Here is a 23,994-nt window from a genome sequence, read left to right as displayed (position 1 = left end):
TATTTTTCAAGTATACTGCAGTGTTGATGGCTTCAGCCCAAAAACCATTGGATAGACCCTTACCTTGAAGCATACTTCATGCGCACTCCACAAGGGTTCTATTCTTTTGTTTAGCAACTCCATTTTGCTGCGGAGTGTGAGGTACTGTGAACTGTTGAATAATCCCATGATTCCTGCAAAATTTCATGAACTCTCCCAACTTGTATTCTCCCCCTTGATCAGAGCGGAGAATCTTAATGAATTTCCCTGTCTGCTTCTCCACCATATTCTTAAATTCTTTAAAGCATTGAAATGTCTGGCTCTTTTTCCTAATAAAGTATACCCAGGAGAATCTAGTGCAATCATCAGTAAAGAGTAAAAAATAATATGCACCACCTAGCGACCTAGTCTGCATAGGTCCGCATATATCTGTATGCACAAGCTCCAGAATATCTCTTTTCTTCCTATCAGCATTCAAAGGAAACTCTTCCCTATGCATTTTCCCTAATGCACATCCATCATAATCTAAATGAACATTCTAAAAAGTAGGAAGTCCATCAACCATACCTTTTCTTTTCAGCAGCATGAGATCTTGTAGGTTAAGATGACTGAATCTCTGATGCCAAAGATTCTCGGCTGTCAATCCTGTTGAAGCCAGAGCTTGGTGTGGCATGCTCTTGACGTTCAACCTATACAAGCCTCCCACACGCACTCCTGATGCAATTGGTTCCTTCTTGTTGTCCTTTATGACACAGTATGTTCTAAAGAATTCAACTTGCAGGTCCTGATCTGCCATCATTGAAACAGAGATCAAGTTCTTCTTGATCCCGGGTACATACATCACATTTTTAATATATCTGATATTACCATCAGGCAACATCACCGGAATATCACCATACCCCTTGATCTGATAACCTCTGTCATCACCTAGATATATGTTAGCTCCACAAATAGTTTCTTCAAAATTTTCAAACCAATGCCTATTACCTGTCATATATGACACACCTGAGTCTATGAACCATGTTTCGGCCTCATCCTCCTCAAGAGCTGAAAGAGCAAAATCAGCTATGAATAATCGAAGATCATGACTGTGACCTTCATCAGCAAAGTGCCATGAGTGCTTTCTCTGTTTATTTCTAGCCTCATTTGTCTGTCTCTTAAAACAAAACTTAGCTAAATGACCGATTTTCCCATAGTAAAAACATTTAATGTCAGAATTATTACCACTATTAATAGGAGACATACCTCTAAATGGTCTCTTCTGAAAAACGCCACCGCCTTTTTGTCTGTGACACTGTGTGGTCATTTCCCTTTGTATAACTTCTTCGCCATCAGAGCAAGATCGGCAATCTATGGTCTCAAATTCTGCCGCCGCTCTTCTTCCTGTATCAGGATTCTTGTTAGCTCTTCAAATGCAAGGGCTTTCTCCCTTGCAGACAAGCCTGTGATGAACATTTGGTATTCATCCGTCATCCTGTTCAATGTAATTGTGACAAGATCGGAATTAGACACCTTCTCCCCAATGTCACCCAATCTGTCCTTCAGGTCCTTGACCCGTGCAATGAATCCAACGACATATTCATTCTCCTCCATCCTCATGGAAAACAACTTGCCTTTGAGCAACAAGACGCGATTAGTGTTCTATGTCTGGTAAAGGTTCTTGAGTGTAGTCCATATCTCACTGGATAATTTACAGTCTCTGATATGTGGGATAATGTTGTCTTTAACAGACATCTTCAATAAGACTTTCGCCTTATTCTCCCTTTTATCCCAATCCTATACTAGTGTTATCGTACCACCTGCCGAAATGGTCGGCTTTTGCTCATCACCGCTAACGATCAACCATGCGCTCGATCCCTCAAGCAACGTCTGTAGCTTGAATTTCTAATTGGTATAATTGGTCCCATCGAGTTTGTTAGTCTCGTTGAGATAAGCTTTTGTGAAATTGTTCATTTTTTACTGATCGAATTCCAGATCCCCCGATCTTCAGTCAATTCTAACCAAGTGAACAATTACAAGCTACAGTAAAAAAATAATCTCAACACATACCAGAACCTTTGAATCGATCACAGATCCACCACCAATCTACCACAATCTCTGTGTCTACAACTCAGATCCGCCATCGATCTGGCAAGATCTCATGCACAAAACCATAAAAAACCAATCACCGCTCCTTCATATTAGAAAAACACGATTTTTGGGGGCGATAAGAAAAATCACTCTAAGTAAAGGCCGGATCATCGCAAGTTAGACCCCGAAATCCGCAATGATCATCGCTTTTGTTACTCCAAAAACCACGATGATCTGTTGAGACCTGTGAGAAAGTAAATTTCTCCTGTGAGTAAGGTATGTCACTCCCGACCACCTAGACTCCAAAATTGTGAGCACTGAGGCTCCGATGTTGCCACTGGGGCACTGTAGCCACGAAGGCTCTGTAGCCACTAGGGCTCTAATGTAGCCAATAAGGCTCTGTAGGTAAATCAGGCTCACCAGATCTGAGCTCTGATACCATGTTAGAAAAATGGAAAGAAAAGAAATGAATTGAATTAACCAGCAACTCACAAGTGAGCAAGCTACACCTGGAGGCTGCACAAACTAGAGCGTACACACTCTATTCAATTAATCAAAGATGATTCAATAAATACATCACAAAGGAATAGGGAGGTGAGAACAAACTCCTACAACCTAGGAACTAATCCTAACTTAAGGAGTTACATTACAACCATGTAACCATTTCTCCATTAATACAATATAATATTATTTATTTTCAACTGCTTTGAGTTGTACATGTGCAGAATGTGTACAATCATCTTATTGATGACCTATGTCTAGCTATCAGTTTGGGGATGGAAAGTTGTGGACTTAGTGAGCTTGGTGTCCAACATCGACCAGAGACTGGACTAAAATGTACTGAGGAACCTGTTGTCCCGATCTGAGATGATAGGCTATGGGATCCCAAAGTGTACCCATACTCGTTCAAAGAAGAGTTTAGCAGTGGCTTCTGTTGTGATATTCTTCTTGCAGGCCGCCATAATGGCCATCTTCGAGAATCTGTCGACGACCACAAAAACACAGTCATTGCCATGCTTAGTAGAAGGAAGGCCTGACATGTAATCCATGGAGATGGATTCCCAAGGTCGACTAGGGGTAGGCAGCAGAGTATAGAGGCCTTGCTTCTTGATGGTCGGTTTGGCAAGGGCACAGGCAGTGCAGGGTCTATGTACTTCCCGACATCCTGTCGAAGATTCGACCAATAGAAATACTTCTGCAGTATTGTCACCGTTTTCTCGACCCCGAAATGCCTAGCAGCCCGACTATAGTGCACTTCCCAAATCATCTTGGCACGCTCGCTTGGAGGAACACAAAGGTGTCCCAGGTGGCATAACAGGGCATCTTGGAAGTGAAAATTTGGAACTTGCAGACCCTCCAAGAGCGTCTAGTATGTGTGGCCGAATTATGGGTTGTTTTTGTAGAGAAGTGGCCAATTAGAAGTCCCATGCCCACAAGAGTTGAGCACGGTGGTTAACACCATGATCGGTGGTCGACTGAGGCAGTCTGCAACATTATTGGTGTTGCCCTTCTTGTACTTGATATTCAAATGGCACTGTTGCAGATATGTGGACCACTTCTGATGGTGATCATTCTGCAACTTCCCTTGCTTCTGTATAACCTGCAGAGGTCGCGGTCTGTGTGGATGACCGTTTCCTTCCCCAAAATGTAATGCTTCCATTGTTGGCAGGCTTGCACAATGGAATACATCTCTTTGTCATAAGTGGGATACTTTCGGACTGTGTCTGAAAGTGTCTCACTGTGATATGCCACTGGATACCCCTGTTGAGTAAGGACTGCCCCATTAGCATAGTCAAAGGCATTTGTCTCGATCTCAAATGGTTGTTACAAGTCTGGTAATGTGAGCACTGGTGCAGAGTAGAGGCGATGTTTCAACTCTGCAAATGCCTTCTATTGAGATTCAGACCAAAAAAAAATTGCTTTCACTCCTCCCTTGGTGACTTGACTCAAGGGCCAAGTGATATGAGAGAACCCTAACACAAACCTGCAGTAGAAATTGACAAGACACAGAAATTTGCGGAGCTTTGTCAGAGTGGTTGGGGCTGGCCAATCCTGAATGACTTGGATCTTGACTGGATCCTCATGCACCCCCTGTTCATCAATAATGTATCCCAGATATTGAACCTGGGTCATGCCAAAAGTACAATTCTCCAAATTGGCACACAGCTTGTGTTGCAACATCGTTTGGAGAACCTGTCGGATGTGGTGGAAGTGCTCTTCCCAACTCTAGCTGAAGATTAGGATGTCATCCAAGTATACCACTACAAATGAGTTGGTGAATGGCCGCAAGATGTCATCCATCAGCCTCATGAAGGTTGCAAGAGCATTCGTCACCTGAAAGGCATAACCAACCATTCGAATAGGCCCTCCTTGCCTTTGAAGGCAATCTTCCACACATCGGAGTGTTCAATTGGTACCTAGTGATATCCAGACTTCAAGTCGATCTTGCTGAAATATTTTGCCCCCTTGAGTTGGTCCAAAAGATCATCAATCCATGGGATCGGGTACCTATTCCGGACAGTGATATTGTTCAGCGCCCGATAGTTAATACAGAGTCTCCAAGTCCCATCCTTCTTTTGTACCAACACAATCGGGCTCCCACAAGATGATGAACCCGGTCGGATGTGACCTTTCTGCAACAGCTCTTGAATCTGCCTCTCGATTTCGTCGTTCTCCAGAACGGAGCATTGATAGATTGGTCCATTGGGCAACGGCGCACCTAGGGTCAGGTCGATGGAGTGCTTGACCTAACAGTGCAGAGGCACCCTTGCAGGGGAGGTGAAGATGTCCTCGTACTCCTCCACGACCTTGTCCATCTATTGTTGTCATTTGAAGGGGCCCTGTCTGGAGGTTGTGCCCATCTTCTTCTTTCCTTGAGGGCATATCATCAGGAAAACAAATTTCCCGGTTTTGGAAATGAGCTTACTGCATTGTTTTGCAGTAACCAAAGAGATGGCGGTAGGCGGTGCTACCTCTGGTATCCTGTACAACTTATTTCCCAAGGTAACAATAACAGCGCAAGGCCTTGACTCACACATAGCATGTCGCTTCCACAAGTATGATTAGCCTAATAATACATCACAAACATCAAAGGGGAGCAACGTCACATAATACCTCATCCGTGAAGGGCTTGATGCTGTATGGAAGGCGACACTGTTGGCTCACGCAAAGATCGCATCCTTGGTGAAGCCAGCCGATGGTGTACGGTTGTGAGTGTGTTATGGTCGGTAAGCCCAGCCGCTCATGACCTCTACTGAAATGAGGTTCTTTTGGCTCCCACTCTCGACAATGAACTGTAGCAGGGAACCCTTTACCCACATCTAGGAGAGGAAGAGGCACTCCTCCTCCTCTGGATCTTTAAGTTCCTCCTTCTGGATCTTCGTAGTGGCAACAGTGGCGTTGGGCTCCACATCGATAATCTGCTTCCCTTTGTCATTCCCCTTGTCAAGTTCTGACTTAAAGTCGAAACATGCATCTGATTTCGAAGCCTTCAGCTCAGCCACCAGTGATTGTTTGGCCCGACTCTCACTTGTGTTATGAGTGGAGCTCTTATGGAACTAACACCGCTTTCCTGTGTCCTTCTTCGGCTTTGCGGTGTTGTTCTTTGCTTGCGGCTTTGGTGGGTTGTCCTGGGCCGCCCCACCTTGGCTTTGTCCTTTTTTCTGCGGTTTGGGGCACTCCTCCCTTGCTTCGGATTCGCAAATCCAAATTCTCACTTCTTCTGTTTAAACTTTTGCTCGATCTTGACAGCGTATCGGTACGTCGTGCCAAGCAAGGAGATGTCCAAGAACTCCATCTCCTCCTGGATGTACCTATGTAGGCAGCCGCAATACTCGAGTACCAAACGTTTCTCAAAATCCTTGATACCAACTTTGTGCGAAGGGTATGGAAAACATTGGTAAACTCCGGCACATCTTGGTCCCTTCCCTGCCGTAGCGTGGTCCACTTTATGTATTTATCCTCACAGCTCCTGACAAGGTAGCATTGTGCCTTGATGGTGCCCCGGAATGAATTCCAAGTGGGTGTAGCTGAAAACAGTGAGGTCGTACTTTCATCCTTCTACTCACAGTAGGTTTCCCACCAGTCCTTGATGTGGGAGGCGGCTTTGAGAAAAGCAAAAGTAATATTTTCCCAGCTGGAAAAATCATGAACAAAAAAATATCCTTCTAGCAGATTTAACCATTTATCTACGGCGTCTACATCTATTTGGCCCTCAAATATGAGAATGTCAAAGTATACTTGTACCTTGAAAGGAGTGGAGCCTCTAGAGTGGTTGTTGGATGTGGATGCACCGTCGGTGGGCAATTGTTGAAGGATCTGGGCAAAGTTATCCATCATCGCGTTCATTTGTTTCTCGAGGGCCTCCTCGAGCAATATTTTGATAGGATCTCTTGCTCCCTCATCTTTCTTTTCTTCCCCCATGGGCGGTCGTCGAGGTTTGAAAGGCTAATCTTGCAAAGGTTCAACCAAATCGAGCCCTAACTCCTTATATCCTGACCTAGTTGGGGACATGCAAAGAAAAACAGAGAGAGCAGACCGCTCTAATACCACTGATCCGGATTTAAACAAGAACGCAACAAATTACAGATATAACCATAAAAACAAAGATGCAACAGAAATAACAATTCATTGAATCATTTCATTAATATCAAATACTGAAATATGCTTACAAACAGAATGGAAATAAGACTAGCTCGGGTGATTATAGCTTATCTCTGAGAAGAGATGTGGCAGCTACATGCCTCTAAATTATGTTACAATGAGGCTTTAAGGCATATTTATTATTGAGAAACAATGGAAAACCATAAACATCCAAAAACCTAACCCTAAGAGATAAAGCGCCAAACTATGGGCCCCGTTTAGGTAAATTGGTACATCAACTTCCCGAGGTCGTAACTTTGGCATATGATCTTCATTTGACGCGCACAATACCTCGTTAGAAAGATCTATCCGATGACTACAACTTTTGAATGGCCAACATGGTTTAACATCAATGTTGGCCCCAATTTTCCCACAAAAACGTCATTTAGGGCCTCAAAACGGCTCCGGAAGTTCAGGACCTGAAAAACTGCCAAAAATAGTAAATTGTGCTACAAATAAGGAAACTGAAAAATTGAAAGAAGCAATGGTGGGGGTCCAAATGGAATAGGTGGGTGGCCACCAATATCCACTTCAAAATGGCTCCGGAAGTTCAAGACCTGAAAAATTGCCAAAAATAGTAAATTGTGCTACAAATAAGGAAACTGAAAAATTGAAAGAAGCAATGGTGGGGGTCCAAATGGAATAGGTGGGTGGCCACCAATATCCACTTGGATCATAGGTCCACGTGCATAATCCCATAAAATTCATCAGTGTAGGGCAAAGTGTTGGAATGCTATGGGTGTTGGAGGCCCCCAAGGATATGTATGATGCTCTATTGTTGCTTGGAGTCCCATGGCTCTCAACACTCCACTTGTGGGTGTCAATATGCTCCTCTAAAAGACTTGAGCCCCAATTAAGTTGCCCAAGCCATGGTTGTGGAACCACCTGACAATTACACACAATATCCAATGTTAGCAACTACATCATTAGGTACATTTAATCATTTTTGCATCTAAGTGAACCAAGCTTGAAAGTAATGGGCAATTTGACACTTCAAATAAGGTTTCCCTTCCAAAATTAAGGCTTTGAACTCGCAATGGTGTTACCTCCCTAGGTAGGAGTGGCTAATAGACCACCCTATTAGGTGTTTCTAGCCCCTAAGGGAATGACATGTCCTTGGTCCACCCTTCAATTGATAGGTGTCATGTGAATAATGATGGAACGAAGGGGAGAAGACTTCATGGCCAAGTGCCATGGTCAAAGGGACTAGCTATGATGGGCTCCTCATCCTAAGTGTATAGATGTGGGGAGGGAGCAATCGTGGATGCATGAGTTACCAACTCGGCCTTTGTTTTCCACCCCTCTTGTGCACCTTTACTTTTTCTTGATTTTTTTATTACTGCTTGTAGCTCAAAGGGTTAGAGCTTACTTTGAATGATGTATAACAGTTATTACCCCCTTAATGGTGCGGCAGCACATTACCCACCAGGGGTTGGGACATAGAAAGGTTCCTTCTCATAATATGAAGAGCAACATGTGCTCAAGAACCAAGTGATGGCCATAATGAGTGAGGTAGAGCTCATGCTAGGCTTTTGCCCACATGTTAATATGTATGGCTCAGCGATATTTTGCATTTTGATCTTCTTTTGTTTTTGTTTGTGGCCATCGTATGCTCTTTCTTATTCTTTTAGCTTCATCAACCTCCCAGGGCCGAATTCTGGGCCCCACCCAAGTATGAGGATGTCTGGTGCCAAATCCCAGAGAACCAATGGTCAGTCGAACCCAAAGAAGGGAAGAGGAATATAGGGCTTGTAATGTAAGATGGAAAATGGCAAGCATGGAATAGGGAGATATGGGACTACACTCTCTCAATTGGGGTTTCCCAAGTAGTGCCCCTCCTATACTTTTTGGGCCATTACGGGAGGTCCCACTGGACTAGGATGAAAAATTAACCCCCCATTTAAGGTGAAGGGACAAGATCATGGTCAAAACCCCTCTTCCTTCCAAGTTACACATAATCCAAGTCAAATGCCCAGAATACAAACAAGCATAAGCACCAGATTGCAAAATGAATAAAGTACCTTTTGATCGAAAGCCCACATTCCAAGATGTGCTCATGCCAAACGGGCAAGGAAACATATGACTAATGCAACATCGTCATTGACTACTAATGGTTGTCAAGGGTTGTTGGCTGCCAACTGGAAGAGATGATGGGATAAAATTTCTCCTATGGGATCACCCACTTTTGGTGGGTAGCAAGCGCCATATCTAGCACTGAACTTCCGGAACCGTTCAAGGGTTTTCTCTAAAGTAATGTGCTCTAGTGTTTTTAGGTGATTTCCCTCTAAAAACACGCCATGTTCAAAGGTTTTCTCTAAAGTTTTGTGTTCTAATGTTCTTGGGTGATTTCTCTATAAGGGCACACTGGCTGGTTTCTTCTAGTGCGCACTGGTGCAAATTTCTCTTTTGCCCTTGTGCTAGTTTATCTTCCCTTTGTGAAAATTTAGGGTTTCCCATTTGGTTCCATTTTATCCTTTATGTTAAGTTAGGGTATGTTCTATGCTTATAACAGTTTACTTCTTTTTCTTATTATATTCCACAGATTAACAATCACATGTACATAAAGTAAAGTGCAGATAGAACATTAAACGATCGACAGAAAACAAGCCAAGACAAGAGACACAAAATGTGGCGGCTAGCGAGGGACAAACCCCACAATGTGTGGGGAAACCCTTTGATCAAATCTTCTTTTATCTTCAATAATTCAGCAGAGAGAAATAGTACAATAAATCTGATTCATATCAACAGTAACAAACCCTAGATCAGCAGCATCAGCATTAGCGGCTTCATTATCAAACTAGGGCAGACGATATCTCACAAACCGACCGTCGGATTGACTTCATTCCACCACCAAAAGTTTTGGCTTTCAGAGAAGGTTCAGATGAACCTACAGCGCAGTTCCAAAGAGGAGATCTTCTAGGCCACGCAAGTCAATCTTTACTTCTGCAGTTGCAGCTTCAGTTTCAGCAGTTTCCGGCTTCAAACTAGGGCAGTCGATATCTTGCAAACCGTTCGTCGGATTGACTTCATTCCACAACCAAAAGTTGCGGCTTTCAGAGGAGGTTCAGATGAACCTACAGCGCAGTTCCAAAGAGGAGATCTTCTAGGCCACGCAATTCAATCTTTACTTCTGCAGTTGCAGCTTCAAATTCAACAGCTTCCGGCTTCACATGTGTGAGAGAGAGACCCATTTCTGCGCAGTAGAGAAGAGACTCATTTCTGCGCAGTAGAGAGAGAGAGATGTGATGAGAAGAGTGAGTCCAAATGAGGAAAAGTCCTCTTCTATTTATACACAACGTTGGTGGGTGAATAGATGCGACTATTGGGCTTCTGAGCCTACATGAATTGTAGGTCGGCTTGATTATAATTCCATAATCAAAATAAATTCATATCTCCATGAATACATATCGGAATCGGATGATCTTTATATCAATCCTACATCTCTCGACGAGAGGAATCTAATAAAAATATTATCAACCATGAATAAGATGACCCACATGAAGTTTTGCCCTGGTTGCCAATTTTAACACTTTATCTGTCTTGTGGATCCAAACATGGTCTCAAAGGGGGTGTGAACCTCCGTTACTCTATTCAACATTGTCTTCCTGGGCTTTTTAAGATTTTTCTAAGGCATAAACCCTTCTTTAAAGGACAACACTCTTTGTGATTGAACCCTCTCCTAAAATCAGCACACTCATTTATTTTTACAGCTGGAGTATACTGCATATTTTTCATGAGAGATTGATTTGTGGTGTTTTGGCGAAAGGCTGATTTTATGGTGATCTTTTCAGAACAAATTGGCTTTATGGTGATTTTTCGAGAAGAAGCTGATTGTATGGTGTTTTTTAAGGAATATTGAGTTGTTTGATCAGTTGGAGATTTTAAGACTTGTGAACCTGTTTTACTAATTTAATTGTAGATGGTGGGAATGGGATTTTTTTTAATTGTTTTTTTTACTCTTCCTGCTATTCACAAGAATCAAGGAAAAGTCAACATAGCCAAGATAATCCGTACAAAGGTCGCTCATAATGGAGCATCATGTTACAATGGGGCTTGAAACTGGGTGGGCAAGTTATGATTAAACCCTCCCAACCACCTGAGATACACTCAATTGACATAGATCTTGTGCATGGGATTAAAGTTCCCTGCATTACAGTTTCCCACTAATTTATTTCACAAATTTTACAGCAGCAAATCTGAGACTTTTGGCTGCTGGTATCCTTGTCGTTTTATGACTGCAGAACCAAGGTCTCAGACTATCTTCTTTACATAATTTTCAAATGCTGATCCGAGACTATTGACTCGTATCACCAATGTTATTTTGCGACTGCGGCACCAGGGCTTCAGACTATCTTCTATACTTAATTTTCAACAGCTGATCCAAGACTATTGGCTGGTGGCATCACCAAGTCTTTTGGACTGTGGAACCAGGGTTTCTAATCACCTTCCTTATCTGATCCAAAGATTATTGGCTAGAAGCATTGCCCTAAGCATTGCAAATCTGGGTTTTCAGGTTCCTTCTCTTTGTTTAGGGTCCTTCTCTTTGTTCAGGACTCCCTGGGAGGGCCCACTTCAAGCATTGATCAGAAAATTTTCTTGGCAGAGGAATTTTTTGGATCATCCTTTTCTTTCCCAATATTTTTTCTAGGTTTATGAGCATATTTAAGAATACTGGCTGGCGGCATCACAGAGTTTTTGTATAACCAGTCAGGCCCAATATGCAAGGTGCATTGCCATATGTGCATCATAAAGAGAGTCCATGAGATCTAAGAATAGTGTAAAGGAAGCCACTCTAATGTTATCAAAATATTCATTGAAGAAACCCGACGAAAAAACTGATTTAAATAACGGTTTTAAACCCTAGAAAATAGATGGTATATAGTATATACTATAAACTTTGGTTCAGCAGTTAAGATGTGATGATATCATCTTTGACCCCACCACATTTGGAGATGTTTTTTTATGTCCCAAGAGTTGGCGGTTTTTATAGTGAATGCTTCTATTTATCATGATACATGTTGGGAATTGAGTTGATTCCATAGTGACATTTGCAGGGCTATGACCACCTGCTTTTGTGGGAAAGAAAAGTGTTTCCTCACCTTCTTTGATGCAAATTTTCCTACCAAGTCCACAAGATCTGTCCCGCTACTTCTTGTAGATGATTCTACAGACCACTATTAACATATTTGAGTGGGATCTCTTCTTTCCAAATTATGCTGTTAGTCGTTTTTGGATGTACTATTTTCGGTCTCAGGGACAGCTTGTGCCAGTCTTCGTACCTTTAACAAAACTAATATGCTTTCTCGACTATATTCAAGCTCTCTCTTGTGTATTTGAGTGGGGCATCCATAAACCCGCTCTCAGACTATATCTGAGTTTTCTCAACTATCATCGAGCTCAATCAGATGAATTTGATTTGGGTATACATAAACCTACTCTCTGAGTTTTCTCAACTATCATCGAGCTCAATCAGATGTATTTGATTTGGTTATACATAAACCTACTCTCTTTTCTATTTCAGCCAAGGTTTACCTTATTGAGTTTGGTCTCTATAAACCCACCCTCCCATTTGTATTTGATCATTCTCTATGGCCTCTGACACAACTTAGGTGGGGAAGACGGCGTAACACCCTCCCATTTGTATTTCATCATTCTCTATGGCCTCTGACACAACTTAGGTGGGGAAGACGGCGTAATCTTCACATACAGCCATGGTCAACCTCTCTTTGCGAGATTACATTTCAGCTAAGTGGCCACTTCGAAAGAAATCTGTCTTGAAAATTTCCCCGTACTGGCACCTAGAGGCTAGCCTCATCCACATGAACATGACAAATGCCCAGCAGGCTTTGAACCCAGGTCATCATCATAATAAATGCTCTGCCTCGCCACTAAACCATGGCCCACTCGGCTATGCCTGGAGAAGAACATGGTGGTGAGCTTGAGTTTGTAATATGTACACATGGATCATGATCTCCGGCTGTAATAAGTTCAACCACTACCTTGTGCCCATGGCTACTTAAATGTGCCCTAAAGAAAGAAATAAATAAGTTCAACCACTACCTTGTGCCCATGGCTACTTAAATGTGCCCTAAAGAAAGAAATAAAAAAGAATGAAATTATTTTAACTTTTGCGAGGTTAAAGATAGATAGTCTATGGAATAGATTGCTTCTTCATCTACTTGATGTATTCAGCCCTTTTTCTTTGAAACTTCAAAATAAATGCTCTCAGCTTCTCGACAAACCCCTCGCTAAATAGATTATCCCAAGAGCTAGCTGCTAGCATATCTGCATAACTGTTGTCTTTGAAAGCCTCACATTCTAAAATGAAATGTTTTTTTGTTTCCACTTTTCCGGAAGAACAAAAAATGCATGGAAATCTAACCAATAATACTCACCTTAAAAACATGGCAATGAACTTGAATTTGTAATATATATACATGGATCACGATTTCCAGCTATCATAAGTTCAAACCCCACCCTCGAAGTGCCCCCATGGCTACCTCAATGTACCCTAAATGAAACCTAGCCAATGGTGTCCACTTTATGTTAAAGTGGGAGGGCTTAAATCCGCAATATATATGCATGGGTAAGGACCTCCTGAATGTAATAAGTTCAACCCATACCTCCACATGCCCCCACAGCTACCTTATGGGTGGGGTACCTAGAAGTTGCTCAGCAAACCTTGACCAAAGATGTGAAACTCCTTCCTGTCCAACGTCAGTCCCAAGCCCGCTGGGCAAAGTTTTTAGAGCATTCTTGAGAATTAATTTCAAGCGCTGTGTAGCGCTTTCAGAGCTCAAATTGAGAAAACAACTATTTGTGCAATATAAAAAAAAATGCCTATTCAAACACATGTGAGCAAGCGAAGGTGTGCGGCCATTGAAAGACGGAATTAATAATAATGATAATGATGTGGGCTAACTTACCCATAAATTGACTCCCCCCCTCTTCCTGTTCCAGTTGGGTCTCCGCCTTGCACCATGAAATCCTATTAATAAAACAAACCCAGCAACAGTAAGCAATGCAGAAAACCAAACATCCGTAATCCACGTGATGCCAATGAGGGAGAAAATGAATGAAGACCTTGATAACGCGGTGGAATTTGACATTGTTGTAATAGCCCCTTCTTGAGAGCTCCAAGAAATTCCTGCAGGTCTTGGGGGCGTGCTTGTGGTAGAGCTGTAAGCATCCCATAATAACATAATGACGTCATCAAAAAACTCAAAAAGTTTAAGCAATGGTCTGATTTTTATCAGACGCGAAATGAAATTTAATTGAACTGGATGGGAAGGGGAAGTGAGAAGAGGAAGAATGTGTACCTCCACTGTGATGGGACCCATGGAGGTCTCGAGGGTGACCTCGGGAGTTCCTTCTCCTGCTCCTGCCATTGTTCTTCGTTTCCTCACCACTGAGTGACAAACATCATTGCCGGGTTATAGTATACAAGATGGCGAACTCATAACCAAATTAATGAAAAAGGATGCGCTGTTCAACACTGGGCTTGGTCCTTTAGTCTTAAGTGTCCAGGCTTGTGACAGAGACATTGAGTTTGAGGGAACACACCTTGGCTTTCATTTTTCTGCCGTGTTATTTTGTGTTACAATACTTCTCGCGAAAGATATAAAATTTAAAAGAAAGTCCACGGATTGATTTCTCCCTTTTATCTTTACTTGTAGTTATGAGTTTTATTTTTTATTTTTTCTTTCTGTTATTTGTGGTTGGATAAATCATTTTTCCCGAGCGTAGTTTTTTCATTTTTAATATGGGATTTTATGATAAATTTAGATTGAGGTTTGAAATGCTTCTACAAATAATTTTTTATGTGATTTTTTGGAAGATTTTAATCATTATATCATGAATGTTTATCAATAATTTTGTATGTGATTTTTCGGGAAGATTTTACTCATTATATTATGAATTACAGAAGCATCTAATTTGTAATATTTGAAATGTTTTGACTTTTTATATTGTGGATTTGGATTCAAATTGATATTTAAAATGTTTTGACTTTCTAGTTTATTGGTTTTATGTATTATTATCATGAACATTACAACAAAATTCAAAAAAAAAAGTTATATATATATATACTTTGAATATTAATATCTTTTAAATTTGAGATTCATAATTTATTGTTTTTATGCTTAATGAATAAATTAACTAAAATGTGAAAAATATATAATAATAAAAATACACATATTATCTACATTAAATACTAATTTTACTTTGGGAAATCTTTACAAGAGAAAACCACCTAAAAGGTGAGGTTATTTTGCTCTCTTTCTTCTAGTATGTAGTTACTTGGGATATGTGGCATGTAAAGCTACTACAAATTTTTAACCCCCTCTATTCAACTCTCTAATTTCCATGTTAGTTGCTCTATTCAACTATGCAGCAAAATACAATAACATAAAATGGAACCCCAACTTCTCCTAGTGGCTCAATATTTAACATAGCTTAATAGCCAATTAGGGGTAAGGTTTGAGTCACTTGACCTCAACTAGAGTTACAGATTTGAACCTTCTAGGTTCTTCTTCAAAGTTCTCATGTGGCTAGCCCTATATGCATGTGTAATAGGGATTAACAAGGCATCCATTCATACCATGATGGTCAACATGGTAGGTCAACTTGCAAGAGGCATAATGTCTGCATATGAAGTCCATTTGATGTGATTCTTACACTGTTGGAAATGTCTTTGAGTGTAAATCAATGTCTTAAGGTCCCACACTAGAGTGAGAAAGTTTTGACCCCAAAAAATAACATTTGATGCATTAAAATGGCTTTGGAATGTTTTAGACCCCAATTTTCAAAATTGATACCACCAAGTAAAAATGACCCTATAAGTTGATTCCCCCAATTTTTCCACTCTAAAAGCATCAAGATAGATGACAAATAATATAATAATCAAATTTGGACCATATCTCCAAATTTAGGAAGGCTTTTGGTCCCCAAAGGCTTTCTTGAATGAGGTGAGAAAATGTTTCCTCTACCTTCTCCCTCAAGTACCATTTTACTTTTGTGAAGGTTTCCCTTTCAATCTAATTTGCCAAAAGTCATGTTGCCCTTGTCTTGTAGTCTTGGGCCTCTCCTGCAAAATTATGTCCTTTACCAACTTTCCTTGAGCATATGCTACCAAGTCCTCTATGGAAGGTAGGACTTGCCCCTCCTCCTAATCCAACCTGGAAGGTTCATAGAGTTTGAGATTCTCCACATTCACTATTGAGTAAATGTGCATGTATCTCCCACCTTTTCTAGTATCTTGAAAGGACTATACCACAAAGCCTTTATTTTCTTGCCAGGGTCGTGTAGTCTTTCCTTGTTCAAACTATAACCATACTTTGTCTCCCACTCTGAATTAGTTATATGTTCTATGTTGACCATTCTTGGCCTTGTATTTTTCTTATGACTTCTTCAATGTCTCTTGTACTAGCAAATGGATATGCCTATTCTTCTCAACATGTATTTATGTTTTTAATGCATCTCTTATGAGGTCCTCCCTCACTCCTTCCTGTTGCCCATATACAACATCCAAGTGTAAACATGGCAAATACCTAAAGCAAGTTTCAAAAGGGGACTTACTAGTAGAAGTGTGGACAGTTCCATTGTAAGAGTGTTATATATAGATCATATTTTGATCTTGGGTCCTAAGATGCTTCTTATTGTAACCCCTCAAAAGCTGTGCCAAAGCCCTATTGACTACTTTTATGTGCCCATTTGCTTGTGGATAGAATGTTACTAACCTCTTCTACTTTGTGTCCATCTTTTCCCACAATATAGTCCAGAATGCAATAAGAAATATATTGTTCCTATCTAAATGATGCTTCTTGGTGTCCTAAAGTACACCTAGACCTCATGTTGAAAGACTAAGTTTACTACTTCTTTCCCTTTGATGGTCTTTTTATAGGGCATAAGAATGCACACCTTGTTGAACCTATCAATTACCGCAAATAGGTAGTCATGTCCCTTCCTTGTTGTTATTAAACCTCCTGAAAAATCCATGGTAATGTTTTCCCAAGGATAAGTGATAACAAATAAGGGATGGTATAGATCTCGCTTCTTCTTAATGGGCTTGTTGGTATGACAAAGTGTATATCATCTAATGTATTATGCTACATCTTCTTGCATTCTAGTCCAGTAGACATAGCTTTGTAAGTTAGTAATTATCTTCCCAACACCATTGCATTGACATCTTGGAGGTGCAGGCCTCTCTAATAAGTTGTAGTCATTGACCTTTAGGAACATAAAGTTTGTCCAACCTACAGAATAACTCATTCTAGAGATGTTGTAATACTAATATGACATGTAAACTACCATGGATATTCCACTAGAGTAGTTAATCATAACATATCCATTAAAATTATTGAAATATTTTACTATGAGTGTTAATTCCTTTTAGATCTCAATTGAATTATTGTTTTTATGCTTACTAAATAAATTAGCTAAAATGCAAGAAGTATAAAACAGAACAAAATACACACCATCCACAACAAACAAGAAAATTCAACTAGAATTTGAGGCTTATTGCTCTCTTTCCTCAGGTTTGGAATAATACAAATACAAAGGTAAAGGTGCGCTCTATGGAGTTGCTTAAGACCTATGTCTTGTAAGGTTACTATAGAAATTTAACCCCTTTTGCTCTTCTCTCTAATTTTCCACTCCCAATTGCTCTGCTTAACTGTGGAACCAAATACATTAGCATATAATGGAACCTCTACTTCTAGCGGCCCGATATTTAACATAGCTTGATAGCCAACTATGGGTAAGGTTCTATCCCAGCTTACCCATCCCAACTTTCTCCAGAAGGATGTTAAAATCTTTCTTCTGCAAGCTACGCAACCATTTCATCCTTTACAAGCCCTGCAATGATATCCGTTTTAAAATTGGCTATTGGTGGTGTATTGTAAAAGTTTATTGTTGTTGCATCCTTTGTGATGAACAGCCTGAGTAATCTTTTGCTCTCCACAGTCTTTCGGTCATTGAACTCATCCTCTGCAAGCTTCCTTGAAGCGAATCGAACTAGGGTCCCCTGAAAATCTTTCCGGTTGTTTTCCCGGCCGTTCGTCATTCCGGTGACTGCATGCATCCAGGCATTACTCTCTGCATCTACCATTTGTCCGATAGATCCGTTTCAGGATTTCGAATTTCCTCCGTACATCGAAGTCCGCACCTCTGATCCTTTCTTCTATTTCACTTGCTGGAACATTTAATTTCACTATAGGCTGAATTTGCAAGGTGGTTGAGTCTTGTCAGAACCTTCGATTTAACCCATTTTTATACTTTATCCATCGTACTTCTTTCTCGTTTGCACCCCATTTGGCGGTGCATGGAGGAGGCATACGACTCCATTGCATCAGAGGACCTCATCAATGCCACCGTCAATGCGGAGAATGCGTGGTCGTCTGCCACCCTGGCAACCATGAACAGTCTGCTTGTCAATCCATCTATGCCTAAAGTGATTCCACGTTTCAAGAATATGGATCGCGGGCCCAAAAGGCAGCACAAGGCTGCGAATACTTCCTCCCCTCCACATGCGATCCGGATCGACATTGCTCAGCTGGATGAAAGACTAGAAAGTCTTCAACAAAACGCACTTGTTGGGAAATGGCATTTTCCCGAAATGTCCGACGCCGAAATGAGGACCTGGCTAGCCAAATATTGGAAACCGGTCATTGGATATGTTCCGGTTATTTCTAGTCTCATGTGTGACTGGTATTGCTTTCACTTCCTAACGGCTGAAGATGCAAGATCAATCCTTTGTCGGCCTTGGGTTTATAAGCGCAGCTTCCTTGCTTTGCACAAGTGGTACATGGGATTTAATCCTCTGAAAAACACCCCGGTTAACAACTTAATCTGGGTCAAATGCCCTAATCTTCCTCTGGAACTATGGTCTCCGGAATCCCTTGAGATGATTGGCAATGCAATTGGCCGATTTATTTATGTTGACCCCTGGTGTCTAGGTGAACGAGATAAGCGAATTGCCTGGATTCTTATCCAGAGATCATATAAGGGGGGATTCCCCGACCATATTGAAATCAGTTGGAAGGATCAATCCATCTCCCAAAGATTGGATTTTTGGGGAATCCCTTTCCGTTGTGCTGCTTGCAAAAAGACAGGTCATCTGGTCAAAAATTGTCCCAGCGCAAAATTATATGAGAATAGGAGAGGCCTCAGGAAATCTTTCTTAAATGGCAGTCAATCGTCACCTACTACCCCTGTGAAATCTCGGGCCCATAGCAATCCATCCTCTCCCCTCCGCCCTGCACATGATCCTCCCACTGTCATGCATACCCCTCCTTTCACCGAACCCATTGATGACCCCCCTGTTCCTTCTCCGCAGCCAGTGGATCCAAAGAACTTCATCCCCGTCCCTCAATATGTACCATCGCCCACAAACGACTTTTCTGTTGGATCTATCCCTATTCCCATCTCCTCTTCGTCCCCGTGCCCCAGGCAAGATGCAATCAAAGGGAAGGGGAAATTGCATTCTGTTGGTCCCACCCCTCCAAACTCCCCTTTCTCCTCCCCTGTCAATCTCTTTGACAGCGATCTCGACCTGTTACAAACCAGGGCTTCTCTTCAGCTTGAACCCCTCACGATCCACAAACCTGGGCCATGCTTGCCTGTGATCAGTCCGGAATCGGCCAAAAATATTACGGTCCGGAGGAAGGGCCGGGGAAGCTCTCGTCACTTCAGAGGCAGAACCATTGTAAAAAAAATTCCATCCTTATCTCTATGGAAGCACACAATTATGCACACATTATTAGTAAATGCCCTTGGTTCATGGATAAGGAAGGTTTATTATGTTGATGTAGTATAGTGTATGAAATTCACTCTGAGATAATCACAATTGGGAATGTGTTAGACTTTTTGCACAACTAAACTTTATCTCAAGGCGTAAAAAAAATTGGGCAGTTTTTTGCATTTATTTTTACGGTTTTTATCACATGACTTTCATTTTTAGCGAATTTGTGGAGTGTGGCATTTCAGCCCATAGTTTTCTCTAAGTTAAGGAATCAATATTGTAATCTAATTCAAGTTAATGGATCAGGAGTTTTTGAAACCGTGGGATCTTATATATTATATTGTAAACAATGATTGATTGATGATAAAAATTAGAGGTGCAACACTAAACAATTTTTGGTTTTCCTAGTTTGGGTTTCTAGGGTAAAAATTTGTGTATTATGTGTTTGTCATTGTTTACCTTTTTGTTTATTTAGATTTTGTGTGTCCATTGCATTACTTTAAATTTTTAAAACTTATATTTGGTATCAAAGTAGCTATTGGTTTTAGGGGACACCTTTGTGGCTAAGGGTTAAGTTATCTTGGGTCAATGATAAACCTTCTTTCATTGGGAGTTATATGGTGGTGATTCCTATATTGGAAAAGAATGGCAAGAAGTTTGAAGATGAAATAGAAATTTAATGGGTGAAATTTTGAGCTATGGAAGCTCAATATGTAAGATATTTTGGTAGATAAAGATCAATTGGTTAGTGTGGATGTTAGTAATGCACCTATACTGTTGGGTACATGTTATATTATTTCCATGACTAGGCCTAGGCATTGTTCCATTGTATCGGGTGTAGTAAGTTGGGGGGGGGGGGAGTGTGATGGGACCAACCCTCGTCCTTTGTCCGGATACAAAGATTTGATTAAATGAAATTATTAATGAAATGATTTTTGTGGATTTCGACGGTGTTTGGATATTTTGCTGTGGTTAATGTTTTGATACGGTTCAGGCTGTGAGGGAGACACCTGTCTCTACCTCGGGTTCCGTCCTCCCGCCTTACGCTGCGCTTGAAACCCTAACTTCTCACTTGTTCTGTCATTTCGACTTTCATTCCATTTTGTGCTGAGGGGGGTCTGCTCTCTGGTTTACACTTGTGGGATTCGTTGGTTTTCTCTGTGGCGCTCTGCTTGGTTTCTTCGGCCACGACTTTGCTCAATGGCGGAGCTCTGCTAGTATTTTGTCACTGTCAATGGCTCTGAGGGTTCTGGGCTTGTCTCTTGGTGTCCTACACCTCTGCTCGGAAATTACTATGGCACGGTGAAGGGTTGCTTCCCCTTGAATGTATCTGGAAACACTGTTATTGTATTTTATTTGATTACTGGTTCGATGGTTTCATTGTTTAACTTGTCACCAGTCACTGTGCATCCAGGTTGCGGCCACGAGGTGACCCAGTACTTGACCTTGGCGCATGGCTAACTCAGGTATGCTTTCCTTCGTTGATTCAGTGTCTGTTATGCTTTTCCTGCCGGTTCTAACAGTCGGTGCTCCTTGTGATAGGGTTCCTTGTCGGTTCGCGGCCTGTTGAGGCCTCTCCTCCTGCAATTTGTCAACCCTTCCTCTGGTAAGTGACAAACCCTTACCCTATTTTCTTCATCGGTTGAGATTTTCTTTCTTCCCGCTATTAATTTTTTGTGTGTAGTGGTTGTAGATGGATGGCGAGCGAGCAACTGTGGCTTCGGCTCCTCTTGCGACTCGTTAGACCGGGTAGGGTCATTCCATGTATCTCGTGCTTGACATCTGTTGATACTGCTCAGTCTTGGTCTTAGGCTTCAGCCTCTCTGTCAATCACTTAGTCCATATTTTGGTCTTGTAGAATATAAGCAGGCCGCTTGGTTTGTTCTTAATTTGGGGTTTTTAAAGTCAATGTATATTCAGGGTTTCGAACCCAGGTTTCTCTGTCTATTTGTAATACGAACTGGTCTTAATTTAGACTATAAATGAATTTCAAGGACTTCTGTAATTTTTACTTCAAACAATATTTGCAATGAAAAGAATGGACGTGTTAATTCCTATGGTACCTGGTCATTGATGTTGTCTTTGTGCTAGAAATCTGGTTATGCTTATTATGAACCCCTCTGCCTGTTTCCTTTGTTGTACGCTCGATGCTCTTCAGGAACTGTTGGTAGTTGTTGTGAGGTTTGTTGGCTCTTCAACGGTTATTCTCTCCGTGTGACTGTAGCAACACTTCCATGCTCTTGGTCTCGTTGTCTATGATATTCTCGATTTCTGTTAAAAGATTTTAAACTGCCAATACTTGTTTCTGTTTGGAAATGCACTCAATTCATCTTAGAACAGAAAATGAATTTATCTAGTTGAAAATTGGATTTAGATGATTTTGAAAGTTACTTGTATGTTTTCTATTACTCTTCTGTTATGATAGAAATCAACCTTTACAATGTTTCATTCTTCTCTTTTTGTATGATTTGTTGAACAGTTTTAAAACTATCAACAATTACAGGTAGTTACCATGAGTAACTGTTAATTTCCTATTTTCCTAAATTCTGGAATTAATTAAAAAAACAGAGTTTTTGTTTTCTTTTTTCTTCTAAAAAAAAACATCTTAACAGAAAAATAAAACAGAACTTGTTGTCATGTCCCAATTGCTAATAACTAAGACAATTAAATTAAATTAAAAAAACAACTCAGGTGCAATGACTTGTGAACCTGTTAACTTGTGAGACAAATACTCCCTCTTGTTCACCCCTGGTTGGATGCTCCTGCATCAGGCTCCCGGAGTAACAAAAAGTCATGGCTCCGGTCCATGAGCTCCTCGATAGAATACCCTACACGTTGTATCTGCCCCGCATCAAGCCACAAACTGTCCTCTATAGGGCGGTTCTTCCACTTGACGAGGTACTGTAGGTACTCCTTTTTCCGTGTCGCTTGGTCACTTGTGTGTCGAGGATTCCCTCAATTTCAAGCAGCTGAGCTAAAGGCATTTGTCTCATCCACGAACTACTCTTCTCCTGGGTGTCTCGCTTTGGTTGTGCCGAACTGTCCTCTTCCAGATTGGCAGTGTATGGGAATAAATCTACCACATTAAAAATGGGCGATATTCCTATACCTAGAGGCAATTGCAGTTCATAGGCATTTGCAGAAAACTTACGCAGAATTTTACAAGGTCCATTTTTTTGAATTTCAGCTTATTGTACTCGCCCCTAGGAAATCGTTCCTTGCGCAGGTGCGCTAGGACTTGATCCCCCACATTAAATTGTACCTCACGTCATTTCAAATCAGCTTTCTGTTTGTACCTCTAACTGTTGTCCTGTAATTTCATCTTCACCTGCTCATGTAGGTCGTTAATTGCTCTTGCAAAGTCTTCCCCGTCAGCACTTCTTTTCTCTAGCTGTCCCAAATCCCGCAGTTCATGCACTCCTCGGGGATGCATTCCGTACACAATCTGAAAAGGACTGCTTCTTGTGCTTCGGTTTGGTGAATCGTTGTAAGCGAATTTTGCTCGAGCAAGTACACAATCCCACATACGTGAATTTTCCCCCACTAGACTCCTCGACAGGTTTCCTAAACTTCTGTTCACCACCTCCGTTTGTCCATCCGTCTATGGGTGATAAGCAGAGCTGAAGTTCAACTGTGTGTCTAGCTTCTTCCACAGGGTGCGCCAGAAATGTCCTGTGAATTTCACATCCCTGTCAGAGACAATGGACTTAGGTAAGCCATGCAACCTGACAATCTCTATGAAAAACAAGTGTGCTATGTGAGTGGCATCACTGATTTTCCTACAGGGAATACAATGTGCCATTTCTTAGAACCGTTCCACTACCACCATCATAGAGTCATGACCATGTTGTGTTCTTGGCAAACCCAAGACAAAGTCCAAGCCGATTGAGTCCCACGGTCTACCTGGAATAGGCAGTGGTGTGTAGAGTCTCGTATTCTGACTGTGTCCTTTTTCCAACTGACACACTTTACACCTGGTTACAAATCGCTACACATCCCTTCACATCCTCGGCCAATAATAAAAGTGACTGAGCTGATCTAAGGTCTTATTAATGTCGAAATGTCTGGCAAGACCTCCATTATGTTTCTCCCAGATGATGTTCTCCCTCATCGAACAATCGGGAATACACAATTTTCCTCCCTTAAACAGCAGCTTCTCCTGTAGGTTATAGTCCAACCATGGACTATTATTCCTCGTCAAAGGGTTTTGGCAGGCTTCATAAGCCTCCTTAAAATCCACATTCGTCTGATACAAGTCTTTCAGGTGTTCAAAACCCAACACTTGTATCGTGCTCTCCTGCAAGAGCAAAACCCTCCTGCTCAATGCATCTACTACCTTGTTGGCCTGTCCACTAATATGTTTCAACACAAACGTGTAACTCTGCAAGTATTCAACCCACTTTGCATGCTTGTGGTTCAACTTGTGCTGCTGCATAACGTATTGCAATGCAGAATTATTAGAAAACAAAACAAACTCATTACCCAGCAAATAATGTCTCCAATGCTTCAATACTTGGATGACAACATAGAACTCCTTGTCATAAGATGAGTACTTTAGCCTGCTT

The 23,994-nt window shown here is 41.3% G+C and overlaps 1 protein-coding gene across 2 annotated transcripts in view; it reads right to left on the bottom strand.

Moving 5' to 3' along the window:
- Positions 1–14,317, bottom strand: part of LOC149218696 (Cyclophilin-like peptidyl-prolyl cis-trans isomerase family protein) — a 127,846-nt gene extending 113,529 nt beyond the window's left edge. Inside the window, exons 1-4 of one of the 2 annotated variants that reach the window (XM_089384123.1) lie at positions 14,254–14,317; positions 14,010–14,098; positions 13,774–13,869; positions 13,617–13,678 (exon numbers count right to left, since the gene is read on the bottom strand). In XM_089384123.1, the coding sequence (XP_089240249.1) occupies positions 13,617–13,678; positions 13,774–13,869; positions 14,010–14,078 (227 nt within the window). In that variant the 5' untranslated portion in view covers positions 14,079–14,098; positions 14,254–14,317. The other variant, XM_089384122.1, reaches the window with a different exon arrangement.
- Positions 14,318–23,994: the final 9,677 nt, after the last annotated feature.

This window comes from Pinus tabuliformis, chromosome Q (genome assembly GCF_031772625.1).
Source record: "Pinus tabuliformis cultivar Carrire ecotype Pingquan chromosome Q, CPIR1, whole genome shotgun sequence".
Classification (NCBI taxonomy): Eukaryota; Viridiplantae; Streptophyta; class Pinopsida; order Pinales; family Pinaceae; genus Pinus; species Pinus tabuliformis.
This window is presented reverse-complemented; position numbering and strand designations above follow the sequence as displayed.